A 14,381-nucleotide genomic window follows, 5' to 3' on the forward strand; every position below is an offset into this window, starting at 1 on the left:
AGGTCTCGTGCACCTAGACCCGGGAGAGCCCAAGTGGCCCTGGGTCTGAGAGAGGCCAAGCATCCCTGGGTCCGGGTGCGACCATGTGTCCCTGGAGCCGGATGAGGCCTCGTGCACCTAGGCCCGGGTGAGGCCACGTGCCCCTGGGTCTGGGAGAGGCCAAGCGTCCCTGGGTCCGGGTGAGACCATGTGTCCCCGGATCCGGGTGAGGCCTCGTGCACCTAGGCCCGGGTGAGCCCAAGTGGCCCTGGGTCTGGAAGAGGCCAAGCGTCCCTGGGTCCGGGTGAGACCATGTGTCCCTGGATCCGGATGAGGCCTCGTGCACCTAGGCCCGGGTGAGCCCAAGTGGCCCTGGGTCTGGGAGAGGCCAAGCGTCCCTGGGTCCGGGTGAGACCATGTGTCCCTGGATCCGGGTGAGGCCTCGTGCACCTAGGCCCGGGTGAGCCCAAGTGGCCCTGGGTCTGGGAGAGGCCAAGCGTCCCTGGGTCCGGGTGAGACCATGTGTCCCTGGATCCGGGTGAGGCCTCGTACACCTAGGCCCGGGTGAGCCCAAGTGGCCCTGGGTCTGGGAGAGGCCAAGCGTCCCTGGGTCCGGGTGAGACCATGTGTCCCTGGATCCGGGTGAGGCCTCGTACACCTAGGCCCGGGTGAGCCCAAGTGGCCCTGGGTCTGGGAGAGGCCAAGCGTCCCTGGGTCCGGGTGAGACCATGTGTCCCAGGATCCGGGTGAGGCCTCGTGCACCTAGGCCCGGGTGAGCCCAAGTGGCCCTGGGTCTGGGAGAGAACAAGCGTCCCTGGGTCCGGGTGAGACCATGTGTCCCTGGATCCGGGTGAGGCCTCGTGCACCTAGGCCCGGGTGAGGCCACGTGCCCCTGGGTCTGGGAGAGGCCAAGCGTCCCTGGGTCCGGGTGAGACCATGCGTCCCTGGATCCGGATGAGGCCTCGTGCACCTAGGCCCGGGTGAGCCCAAGTGGCCCTGGGTCTGGGAGAGGCCAAGCGTCCCTGGGTCCGGGTGAGACCATGTGTCCCTGGATCCGGGTGAGGCCTCATACACCTAGGCCCGGGTGAGCCCAAGTGGCCCTGGGTCTGGGAGAGGCCAAGCGTCCCTGGGTCCGGGTGCGACCATGTGTCCCTGGATCCGGATGAGGCCTCGTGCACCTAGGCCCGGGTGAGCCCAAGTGGCCCTGGGCCTGGGAGAGGCCAAGCGTCCCTGGGTCCGGGAGAGACCATGTGTCCCTGGAACCAGGTGAGGCCTTGTGCAACTAAGCCCGGGTGAGGCCACGTGCCCCTGGGTCTGGGAGAGGCCGAGCGTCCCTGGGTACAGGTGAAGCCAGATCCTGGGTCCGGGTGAGGCCGTGCGCCCCTGGATCCATCCGGGTGAGGCTGGGTCCCAGGCCCGGGTGAGACCACGCGCCCCTTGGGTATGGGTGAGGCCACGTGCCCCTTAGTCCGGGTGACGCTGTGCCCCTGGGTTCGGCCGAGACCAAACCAGAGGGAGTCGGACCTCCATTACCACCATTTGTCCACCATCCAGAGCTGAGGGGTCAGTGCTGACATGTACACATAAGGAACTACTGGACATTGAAATTGGGTCTCAAAAGAACTGTTGGTCCAGGGGGAAGCTCGCTACAGATTGATTCATTTGCCTGTCAGCATAACTATTATTGCTCGTCTCACATTCAGTTCTTATTAGTATATATCTAGTGACATATGACCTCGCTCATCTAGGGGAAATGATGAACAACATAGACTGAGGAACAAGAACAGAACCAGAAGCAAGGAGGCATCGATCGGACTATCGGGCCTCAGAGGGAGGATAGGGGAGGGTAGGGGGAGGGTGGGGGGAGGGGGAGAGTTCAACCAAAGGACCTGTATGCATGCATATAAGCCTATCCAACGGTTAAGTTCAACAGGGGATTGGGGCATATGAGGGGTGGGATGGGAATGGGGGGATGAGGACAAATATGTGACACCTTAATCAATAAAGAAATTTAAAAAAAAAAAAAAAAAAAAAAAAAAAAAAAAAGAAAATATTTTGAAAATAATTAAGCTCTATTATTTCAATAGAAAATTCTTGCAATCTTCAAATTTGAAGATTTTATTTATATTGTTATTCCACTGGGTGGCAGTATTTCATTATACTCTACTGTAACTTAACAGTTTGTATATAATCAATCCCATGGAAAAAAATTTAATAAACATCACATTCTCTCCTAATCTTATCTTTCCCCTTTCCCATCCCATGCTTTCTCTATCTCCCAAAACAAATTTGAGAAAGTGTTATCATTAATTTAAAAAAGAGTTAATAACTCTTTTTTAATGACTCTTAGGGACAGTCTTCCTAAGTCTGAGCAATTTTTCCAGATTTCTGCTTCATTTGGGAAGAAGTGTTGGATAGCTTAATTTTGCTCAGATGTGAGCAAATTACTTTGATGTAGATAATTAAAATCAGTTAAAAATCATCTACAAAAATCTTGCCTTTGACTTTTTTTTGTGAATGCTTGCTAACTTCTGTTGATATTGAGGTTTCAATATAAGTGATGGCCTAGGTCCATGGTCGGCAAACTGCGGCTCGCGAGCCACATGCGGCTTTTGGCCCCTTGAGTGTGGCTCTTCCACAAAATACCACGGCCTGGGTGAGTCTATTTTGAAGAAGTGGCGTTAGAAGAAGTTTAAGTTTAAAAAATTTGGCTCTCAAAAGAAATTTCAATCGTTGTACTGTTGATATTTGGCTCTGTTGACTAATGAGTTTGCCGACCACTGGCTAGGTCTATTAGAGTAGTCTTGTCCTGTAGAGTGGAAAAAAATTAAAAATCTTTAGCAATGTAATGGATTACTTGTTTTCACCTGTAAGAAGACCACTGATGCAATTTTAAGGTGCCATAGTCACTACATTCTATACAAGAAGGGGAGGCAGCTGCTTTGAAAAACGTGGCTGTTGAAAAGTTTATAAAACTTCATACATAGAGAAATCTTTATTTTTAAATAGCTGACACTTGATAGAAAATTTTAATTGTTTTGTGCCAAATAAATCTTTGCTGTTTTCAGGGAGGAAAAAAGAAAAAGTTGTATAAAAATAGATGTCTAAATTTTAATTGGTATGTTAATGAAAATTTTATATCTTTCTCTTATGGTCGTAACTGTGAATCACATTTCCTCTCTTCTAATGTGTGGAATAATGATAAATGTGTATGAGCATTAAACATTTTTTTGGGGGGAGCAAGGATGATCTATAGCTTTCCATGGATTCTCAAAAGGGACTTACTAGTATGACTCGTAAAGTAAAAAATACAACAACAAAACACCCTGGTATTTCATCATTATTAAATATTTTGAACTAGCTTTAAAAATTGCTTTCGATATTTAACCCCATCAAATATCAACCCTCATTTGTACAAGAGGAAACATGGAGGAATAATGCTATCTTAGTTTCATAAAGAATTTTAGAAAAATCTCCCAATTTCTTTGTGTACAAATTAAAAAGCAGCTGGCCAGCTAATTGATGAGTTAGGTGGGTTCATTGCAAGTTAAACAACTGAACCTAAAGTGCTCTGATTAATAAATCGGGAAGAACATGAGGGTGAATGCAAATGGCAGGTCAAGTTGCTGGTCTACATGCTTTCCTGATAAATCTTTTTATTAGTCATTTAGGAGGCTTGCTTATCAAATTTGCTGGTAAGAGAAAACTGGTAGAGAGAGTTGTTATTTTGTTTCCAAGAAGCAGTATGCAAAATATTAAGTCCCCCAAAGATAAGAATAAACTGACTAGAAGAAATTAATAAGTTGTCTTGTATTTGCACGAACAAGTTATTTTATAAAAATAGAGAACTAGAAAAATTATCTTGAGAATAATTCAGAGGGGAAATATTTTGGAGTTCCAATTAGTTTTGGTATTAGGGAGAAGTTAGCAGAGTTTGGGCAGAGATTGGTCAGAATTTGTAGACCAGGTGAATTACTGGAAAAACCAGTGGTGTTATCTTTGGAGCCCATGAACCCATGTGAAGTAACTGTTACTGTGGTCTTGTCTTGAAACATATAGGTCTGAACAAAGCTGTTGTTGAAAACAATTTGACCTCTTTTAGTGGTTTACTTGTTTTGCAAGTCAGCGTACAGATTTGCAAGCACATTAGAAGGGCTGGAAAACATGTAAGAAAATAGTAGCTAGGAGTTGTTAAGTTGATATTAAACACCAACCATGTTTAATCCTTTAAATGGATTATCTAAGTGAATTCACTCACAGCTCTATGAGATAGATAGCAGTATTATGATCCCTTTATCACACAGGAGAAAACAGAGACACAGGTTGGTTACGTGACTCTCTCACTACTGTTTACAAGCAGTAAATAGTGTAGATTGGGATGGAGTTTGAGTCTGAATGTTGAACCCATGCACTTAACCCCTGTAATATAGTGCCTTCCAGGAGAAGAGAATTATGGAACCAACAGAGGAGAGTTTCAGCAGGGAGTGGTCACTATCGCTAAATGCTGAAGGCAGGTAAAGGAAGATGGAAAACGAACCCGACAGTTAGGGGATGAGTTCATTTAAAGTTGTTTTTTTTTTTCCTCCCAGTGGAGTGTTGAAGGCAGATGCCAAATCGCAGTGCAGAATGAAGAGTGAAGTGAGGTTGTTCAGTGAGGACAGGGCCAGTTAGAGGAAAGATAAGGTTATAAGACATGACTGCGGGGCAGAGACTGCAGGAAAACTGGAAGAGGAGGGATTTGCAGAGGTTTAAAGCTAGAAGTAGAAGAGATGCTGTGTTATAGCAAAGATGGTATAGCCAAACATAATCAAGTGCTAGACAGACAACGCCTCTCTCTTTGGCATTTTTTAATTTAAAAAAATATATTAAAATCCTTTTAGTTTTACTGTTGATTTAAACAAGATAATTTACAATGAAAAATTTAGTACATTGGGTACTTTTGAATTAAATCAGGTAGAGCCATGTGGTATCTAAAGAAATGTGGTTTATCTTCCAAAATGATTTGCTGGAGAAAGATGATGTGTTCAGATGTAGCACAGTTGCCATCAGTGACCTAATTAGCATTTGTTTCTCCCCACTTTCCCCGGGCTAACAGTTCTGATTTGTTTTGGTAGAGGCGAGATGAATCATTATTGCTCTAACTGTGTGGTCATCTTACTCCTTGGCTGGCAACTGGACTAAGGATGGCTATGTCATGTAGTTCTGGCTAATGAGCAGTAAGAAGTCTTTTGGGTGAGGCTCCCAGGAAAGTTTTCACTTCTCTCGTGAAAAGGAACAGAGACTCTTCGCCCTTCTCCATGGCTAAGACTCTCGGCATGATGCCTAGAGGTCACCCCCTGAATGTGAGGTGACAGGCATGACTACAAAGGCAATGTGTGAGGAATGGCGAAGCTGACATTTAGAAAGCACTTGGTACCTCACCAGTGTGCTACCTGGCTTTGCATCTCTTGTTATGAGAGAGACCTGTATTTGTTTAGTCGCTGTTAGATTTTCTGTTGCTTGCAGCCAGATATAATCCTAAAAGAAGCAAAATCCTTCTTCAGCTCTTACTTATACATGTACAGTTTATGGCTATGGTAAGTTTTAAGATCATCTCCCTAATTCACCCTATTTTGTTTTTTACAGGTTATAATATCTTATTGAAAGGGTTTAAAACTATCTGTCTCATCAATTTCTAAACAAAACGTAGTCTTTAAAAATTATATTTGACCACTCTATTCTCTCAATCAGCTGGACATTTCATTTCTTTTCAGTAACTAGAGCAGTGCCTACATGCCCATCAGCTGGGTCTCTATAATGTCCATAACATATTTTTGTCATGGAAGAAACCAAAGCATAAAGCCATCAGAGATGGATTTCACATCACAAGTAGACCAGTTCAAAGGAATATTTCCTTAAACCATTTAGTCCACATTCTAAAAAATGGAAGAGAGATTTCATGCCTTCAGCGTTCCTGGGATGAATAAGATTATTCTGATTTCTTTGCATCTAAATTCGGAACACTCTTGAGATATAACAACTAGGGAAGGTAGCACCTTCTGCCTCAGTATTATTTGACTTGAAGTTGACAAAGACAGGTGACATGGGAGTTTTTGTTTTAAGATTCAAGGTATGTCAATGAAGTAGTAAAATCTGGTTAGAGGAATTTATACAGTGAGTCTAATACCAATATAAATACTTCCTCTGTTTTTATAGTGTGACTTGGATTTGTGTCGGACAATGAAACACAATCAAATTTCTAGTCAATTCCGGGAGTGCTGTGGAGAGAAAAAAATGACCTGTTAATTTAACAATAATAAAAGTCTAGACACTACTATGAAATTGTTTAAGCGAGAGTAGGAGAATCAACATTAAAATTATTAGAGCAGTTAAATCAAATTTATTGAACACATGAATATAAACATCTCTCATGGGACACAGCAAGTAAATGTATCCAGCAAATATGTCCAATTATGCAGAGATGGAATATTTTAATATGCTGATCTTCTTGTTAATCTCCTGAATCATGGCATAATTAGCTACCAGAGGATTTGATCATTTCAAATCAGGTGGTCAGATCTTTGGCCTCACTCTCCATTATCACACTGAATGATTAATAATTCAGTCGTAGTGCTTTGAGTCAAGCCTATTAAGAACAATATAAGTTTCAGATTTTCTCTAAAAATGATATAAGAAGGAGAGCTCTTTTATTGTATTCAATTTTAAATGAAAGCATAATTGCCTGGTAATGCCATTGTTTAGAATGCTTTTAAAGAGAATCTTCAATCTTTGAGATGCTTCCCATGAATCACTAATTAATATACATCTTCTTCATTAAAAAAAAAATCTGACTGCTTAAATCATGGTTAAAGAAGTGGTAATTCTGTTCTCTGCTTTTCCAATTTATGAAATCCATTTATTTTGCAGTCCTTGTATTAGAATTTGATAAGTTATATGAATTTCCTATGAGTCCATATTATGTGGTCACGCTACCCAGTGAAATAAACATATTTCTTCTTATCTATTGCCTGCTTTGAATCACATTCATACATTCTATGCCTTTGTTAATGTATCAATAAAATACCCTGTTGTCAGTCACAGCTTGTGACCCAGCCCATTATATATCACAAACCCTTTCTCAGTAATTCTAACTCACACAGCGACAACCATCTCCATTTTCAGTCTTCTACATTTGTGTACACACCACAATGTATCAGTTCTCTTTCTTAGTGAGGTGATTGCTCCTGTAAATATATCTCTATATACTATTGTACATTTAAAACTCCACTGAGATGAAGCCTATTTGCAATCTTTGAATGATCTGTTAATGTAAAAGTATTTTATATAATTATGTCATCATTTAGTTTAGTGTTGTTTGATTTACTAATTGATTTGTGTAACCTTTGTCTAAACACCAATGGTCCATTCATTGTTGGAATCAGGTTTTAAATTTCATTTATCTCAGTTTACAACAGAACTGGATACGTAACAAGCTCTCAATAATATTTGGTTATTAACTGGATTAAATTCTAGAATATTTCACATACATGAGGGTATTAACCTGCTTGAGCTGCTATAATGAAATACCATAGACTGGGGGGCTTAAATGACAGAAATGTATTTTCTCACAGTTCTTGACCAGAATGTCCCAGATCAGAGGGCCAGCAGATTTGGTTTCTGGCGAGGACTCTGTTCCTGGCTTTGCTGATGGCTTCGCTCTCCTGTGTTGTCACGTGGTCTTTCCTCTATAGCTGCATGGAGAGAGATCTTTGGGGTGTCTTCCCATTCTTATAAGGACACTGTTACCTATGGGCCCCCCATTGTGATCTCATTTAACCTTAATTATCTAAGGCCCTATCTCCAAATACAGTTCTAGAATGCTTTTCTTCTCAATCAATATTGTGTTTCTTTGTGACTCACACTATATCCTTGTTTCCATTGCCATTGTGTTCAGATGCATCATAAATTCATTTTCCTAGTTCAGACCTCTGGTCTGAGTGTCAAATAATGGACTCCAACTCTCTACTTGACGTCCCCTTTGGGATACCTAAACAGCACTCCAAGCCCAGGGTGCCAAGCCAGACCAGTGAGCTTCCCTTCCAACCTCTCCTAGGTGTTGCATTATATACGCTAGAAGTGTATTGATTCCCTTCCTCCTTCACCTTCCATGTCTAATGAATCACCAAGCTGTGTGGCGTTTTCCTCCTGAATCTGCCCACTCCTTTCCTTTTCTACCTCCAGGCTTTCATCATCTCCTACCACGGATTTTCTGCTTCTAGTCCTAGCGTGCTTGAATCAGTTTTTACTCTGAAACCAGAGAGAGTTTTACAAAGTACAAACTTTGTCATGTCACCTGCCTGCTTAAAATATTTTGTTTAATTGCTTTTGTGGTAAATACCTAAATCCTTAACATGACTTACTGCACAGTGCCTGTCATGTAGTTGGCACACAAATATTTGTGGAAGAATGTGTAAATGAACTTGTGTAGGCTACAGTATTTGCTATTAAAATGGTGTTGCCACATACATATATATCTGTATGTATCTTCCTTTTGTTCATATTTCTTTTAGATATATTTCTAGAAGTGAGATTGCTGGTATAGTTTGGTTTTCATCTATTAAATATCCAGGTTGATAGGGCAGTTGGTATAGTATCTTGCATCTATCAAGAGCAAAAGAGGCATCTCATCCAGGAAGATCAGTGATGATTTATTAAGGAAGCCATCCTTACCTTCTATCTGATGGAAGGGAATTATATCCTTAAAGAGTTGCCCAATGACTTAAGGAATTTTTTTTTTGAGATTTTATGCCAAATAGCTTTAGATTAAATATTTTATAAGACAGAGCAAGGAACAAATGAGTCAAAATGTTATAGACATAACACATGTGACTTACTCCTATTTTTATTTTGCTTATGTTTTTAATTAATGAAAAATTATGGAAATTAGGTAATTTAAGGAAAGGAATAACTTGAAATGGGGTGGTGACATAAAACGCTAAGAAAAATGTTGTATGATTTATAATTTTCATTGAAGTGATCTCTTTACTAGTGTCCTTGGTACTGGGTAGATGGTGTTTCAGGGACATAGTCTTCCTTCTCTGCCTCTTTTGCTCCACTCCCTGGGAGGAGGATGGTGCGTGTGGTGCTTGTGAGGTAGGCAGAAGACAGCATGAAGCTGTCAGGTACTGGAAAGGTGGGGACTAGGCGCATCAGGTTACTAACAGCTCTGCGCTTACTAGTTCTGTGACCTTGGACAAGCCAGTTAATCTCTGTGAAACTTACTTTCCCCATCTGAAAATGATACCAACCACTGACTTGGTACATGCCAGCTAGATTGGATGTGATCATTTGTTTTATTATTTATTAATGCATTTATTTATTTATTTTTTAAAATTCTTTATTGTTTAAAGTATTACATATGTCTCTTTTTTCCCCCCCATTGACCTCTTCCCGGCCATTCCCACCCCCCAGCACATGTCCTTACCCCTCTACTATCTGTGTCCATGGATTATGCTTATATGTATGCATACAAGTCCTTGGTTGATCTCTTACACACACACACACACACACACACACACACACACACACACACACACACGCCTTCCCTCTGAGGTCTGTTTGATGCTTCTGTGTCTCTGAATTTATTTTTGTTCATCAGTTTATGTTGTTCATTATATTCCACAAATAAGTGAGATCATATGATATTTATCTTTCTCTGACTGACCTGGAGAGCATTATGCTAAGCGAAATGATGTATTTATTTTTAGAATTTGTTTTGTATTTTTTTTGAGCTGATACTAAAACACTATATTACTGATTCTAATCATGAATTTGTATACCAGAACATTAAAAGCATGTACTACAGAGACATTAATGGCTTTAAGAACCCCTTTCAGCAGCTTATCAGGCTGCAGAATAATTCGCAAGAGGCTCTTAATGCAACGAGAGTACCAAGAAATTCTAAAAGAGTTAATATGCTCAAAGGGAACACAGAACTCTATGACATTCATCACCAGCTTCTTACAAATTTCTCCTGTTTTCCCTCTTGCTCTAGTCTGTGTTTTAATACTGAAATGTGTAGATTATGTAGCTTTATATTTGTTATTATCTTATTATTAATTTTATGTCAGCTGCTTTGTGACTGTTTAAACAGAACTTTGCTGGAATTGTTCTATCTGTCCTTTCTTGTTCCAGGCAATGGGCCGCACCACGACCGTTGCTGTACTTATGATGAAAACAACGTGGTGGATGGTGTTTATCATCTTCCAATAGGACACTGGATTGAGGCCACCGGGCACACCAATGAGATGAAGCACACAACAGACTTCTATTTTAATATTGCAGGCCACCAAGCCATGCATTATTCAAGGTAAAAATAGTGCCATGTTTATAAGCATAGAACTAGGGCAAGAGGTAGCATTAGGACAATGGAAGTATTTACAGCATTTGAAACTGCAGCGTCTCCCTTCAGAGGGGTACAGAGGGGCCAGCAATTCCTTGAGGGGATGGATTACAGTGAATCACTGTGTGAGCTTGTTTTTCATTAAGTTCATACCCTAGTGTCAACATATTTTGACCAGACAGTAGTTCAACAATCTTTGTACTTAGCGGATTAAAAATAAAAACTGGATAAAAATACCCTTGATCAGTATTTACATCTTTTATGCTACCAACCAATAGGGAAACAAAAATGGGAGTCTTCTTATAAAACCTTATTTAAATAAACATGGGTGAAAATTTAGACATAAAACTAGATTGGATGTGATAATTTGTCCTATTATTTATTAATATATTCACTTTTATATTTTTATTATACCTGCAATATATGCCCTATTAAAAATTCAAACACAAGAGAATACTAAATCACAAGTAAGGCTTACAACATTTTTCTTTATTCCCACTTGTCATAAATAGCTATATTTAACCAGTTATGATTAGTTTTGCTGGAGGTTTAAATCCAAGTCTTAAATAATGTGAATATACTTTATTTGTTAATGTATCAATTTAAAAATTGCTGCCCAACTGGCATGGCTCAATTTTGGTGTTGTCCTACGAACCAGGAGGTCATGGCTCGGTTCTTGGTCAGGGCATATGCCCAGGTTGTGGGCTCAATCCCCAGTGTGGGGCATGCAGGAGGCAGCCAATCGGTGTTTCTCTCTCATCATTGTTGTTTCTATCTCTCTCCTACTCCCTTCCTCTCTGAAATCAATAAAAATATATTTAAAAATTGCTATTGATACCCTCTATTTAATTATTTTTTCCTTTTCTTATATACTTGTTTTCTCTACCCATTCCCAATCCCTATCAGACTCATTTAAAAAATTCTTTTGTTATTTAAGTTCATACAAATTCTGTTTCTTGAGCCATAAATTTATGATAGTGCCTCTTGATTTTCTACTGCATAATATCAAAAATGTATTGCCCCTCTATTTCCCTCCATGGCTACTTTCGGCTGTTCAGTTCTGTTTTTCATTACTTTTACATTTGTAAGGTTTTACATTTCATTTAGATAGAATTTACATTTCATTTAGATAATAGGAGTAAGTATGTAATACTTTGATGACTTCAAGTTTCAAACTGATATCCAATATACAAAATACTAAATATATATTATTTACAGTAGAACATGGAGTGCTTGTACCATAGACAAAGAGATGCATTCTCATGTTCTTAAAAATTGTATTGCTTTGAGTGAGAGAATCAATACTAACAGAGCTATGAGAGATAGGAGAGAGGGAATCATCATAGTGTTAGGGAATCGATAATCTTCTTGGACACACCTTTCTTGCAAACATGAACACTATGATGATTCCCTCTCCTATCTCTCATAGCTCTGTTAGTATTAATTCTCTCACTCAAAGCAATACAATTTTTAAGAACATGAGAATGCATCTCTTTGTCTATGGTACAAGCACTCCATGTTCTACTGTAAATAATATATACGTAGTATTTTGGTCTTGGTCTTGCAGATGGATAGGAGGTAAAGCATGAGGAAGACAGTAGTTAAGCATGACTCATGGTTTTATGGCCTGAGTAACTGGATTAATGGTGTTGCTGTTTCCTGAGATGGGGGACAGTAGGAGATGAACAATCTAGAATAGGGCTTGAGAGAAAAATTCTATTTTAGACATATTACCTTTGAAATGTATGTTAGATTGCAGAAAGGAAATCAATTTGATGTGTGAAGCTTTTGGGAGAGGTTAGAAATGGAGAGATAAAATAAATGACGTTCAAAGTAATGAGACTAGACAAGACCATTTAGCATTTGAGTGTGGTATAGAAGAGAAGTAGTGAAAATAGGCCTTTGGGTCCACACAATTTAGAGATCAAGAAGAGGAGGATCCAGAGAAGACAATGAGAAGGAGCACCTGTTGAAATGTTCAGATTTAATGAGGATGTGTTTATGGCTTGTTTTTCATTTTTCCTGAACCACATTTGCTGAACCCTTTTATCTGAAAAGTCATGTCTTAGGCTCTAGGGCAGCGGTCCGCAAGGTCCGAAAGGTTGGCGACTGTTGCTGTAGGGATTTTCTTCTATTTAATTATTTTTTCCTTTTATTGTCTTTATTCTGTCAACAAAGACACTCCTGAGATGGATGTTGGATTTTATGGATTTACATCCCATTATAGAATTTTAAAAAATGATTTTTACTTTCTGGTTTTATTGCTTTACATTTTGGGGTCACTTTACTCCCCCCCCTCCCCATTTTGCACAAGGAAGTATAAAGATTTGGCTCTTTTATTTTCTTTCCCTCATCCCCCAAACCACAGTTACATCCCTTGTATTATTCAATCCTCCCAATTTAGTTATGGCACAATTTTGAGAAGATCAGTATTTCAAATGTTTATTGGTATTCCAGTGTAAATGCTATTTAACACCCTAAGCTGTTCACAGATGTCTAAATCTTCCTTTTTTTTAAAAATAAATCTTTATTGTTCAGATGATTATTACAGGTGTTCCTCTTCCCCCCAAAATTCGGATGTTGGTACGCTTAAAGCCGTCCCAGAGGCTCCTTACGCTATCCTCACACTTTTGGATTCTTCTTACTTTCCGCCTCTCTGGTTGGGTGTTTTTTGCTTCCTCATGTTCCAGATCTTTGGTTTGACTCTTGGGGTACGTTGATCTACAGTTGAGTTTCTGTATATTCTTTATTTCAGACAGTGTATGCATAATTTCTGACTGGTCCTTTTCCATTTTTTTGGTATTCTCATTAAGGTCCTTGAAGGTCTCTTCAAGTTTATCAGCGGTTTTTAGAAGATTCTTGAGTAACCTTATAAATGTGGTTCTGAACACTGTGTCGTCCTTTAGTTTACTTTCCTCCATCTCTTCTATTCGTGACCTGCTTCGGTGTCTCCACATTTTGGCTGCCTCCCTGTGTTGATGGAGTGGCTTTGTGTGGTCAGTGACCTATAGGGGCCGGTAGCTCAGCTTCCCCAATCTCCCTAGGTGGTCGCTCTTGGTACCCCCCCTTTGTGGGCTGAGTGCAAAGTCTTGGTGTAGTTAAGCCTTGATTGATGTTGGTACACTGGGAGGATTTGACCTCCAGGCCAATTGGCTGTGAGGATCAGCTGTGTCTACGCCGGGAGACAGCCTTATTCAACTAGACTTGCAAAATTGTAAAAGCCTCTGTGCTCAGCTTGGATGGGGCGGAGTTTCAGGGTGGAGCCTACAGCCTTGGCTTCCTGTCAGCCCCGCCCTATGAGGTTCCTGGGTCTCAGTGTCCCTCAGTGTACCTCTGTACTCCCTGCAAGCACCTCTGAGAGAAAGGCGCCCTGGAGTTTTGCCCGCTGCCAAACAGTCTAGTCTCTCCCCCAATGAATCTGGATTCCCAGATTCTCGCCCGGAACTGGGTTTCAGTGCAGTCGGAACTGGGGCTCAGCACAGTCCGGAGCTTTTGTCTCCTTCCCGCTAAGACAATTCAGCGGCACAGTCAACAGTCCGTCCTCTGCGCGCATTCACGTGCGCGCCTCCGGAGCTCTGCCCTTCACCGCTCCCCTGAGTTTCCGCCTTACAGCCCAGATTCCCCCAGTATGAGCCTGGCTTCCCAGGGTCTCGCCCAGAACTGGGATTCAGTGCAGTCGGAGCTGGGGTTCAGCGCAATCTGGAGCTTTTATCTCCTTCCCGCTAGAGAACACTGGCCAGGCACTCAGCCGTCCCGTCCTCTCCGGCTCTGTCTTCCCTGCATGCTCGCGCGCCCGTGTCTCTGTACCTCAGGCATTTACGGCTTCTCTGATTTTCCTTGTGGTTTTCTCTTTCCTTCTAGTTGTGGGCGTTTCAGTCAGCCAGTTCCTGTGGTTCTGGATGATGTCCGTTTTGACTTTTAGTTGTATTTTTGAAATTGTGCGAGGCTGCAGGTTAGGTGTTTACCTATGCCGCCATCTTCGTTTCTCCTAAATCTTCCTTTTTGGAACTCCTATTATTCA

At 41.2% G+C, this 14,381-nt stretch overlaps 1 protein-coding gene across 2 annotated transcripts in view; it reads left to right on the forward strand.

Annotated features, from left to right (window-relative positions):
* The window catches only part of EPM2A (EPM2A glucan phosphatase, laforin), a 379,313-nt gene that overhangs the window by 15,780 nt on the left and 349,152 nt on the right, over positions 1 to 14,381 (forward strand). For both annotated transcript variants that reach the window (XM_054722330.1, XM_054722331.1), the window contains exon 2: positions 10,153 to 10,327. In XM_054722330.1, the coding sequence (XP_054578305.1) occupies positions 10,153 to 10,327 (175 nt within the window). The remainder of the gene's footprint in view (positions 1 to 10,152; positions 10,328 to 14,381) is intronic.

This window comes from Eptesicus fuscus, chromosome 10 (assembly GCF_027574615.1).
Source record: "Eptesicus fuscus isolate TK198812 chromosome 10, DD_ASM_mEF_20220401, whole genome shotgun sequence".
In the NCBI taxonomy this organism is placed as follows: domain Eukaryota; kingdom Metazoa; phylum Chordata; class Mammalia; order Chiroptera; family Vespertilionidae; genus Eptesicus; species Eptesicus fuscus.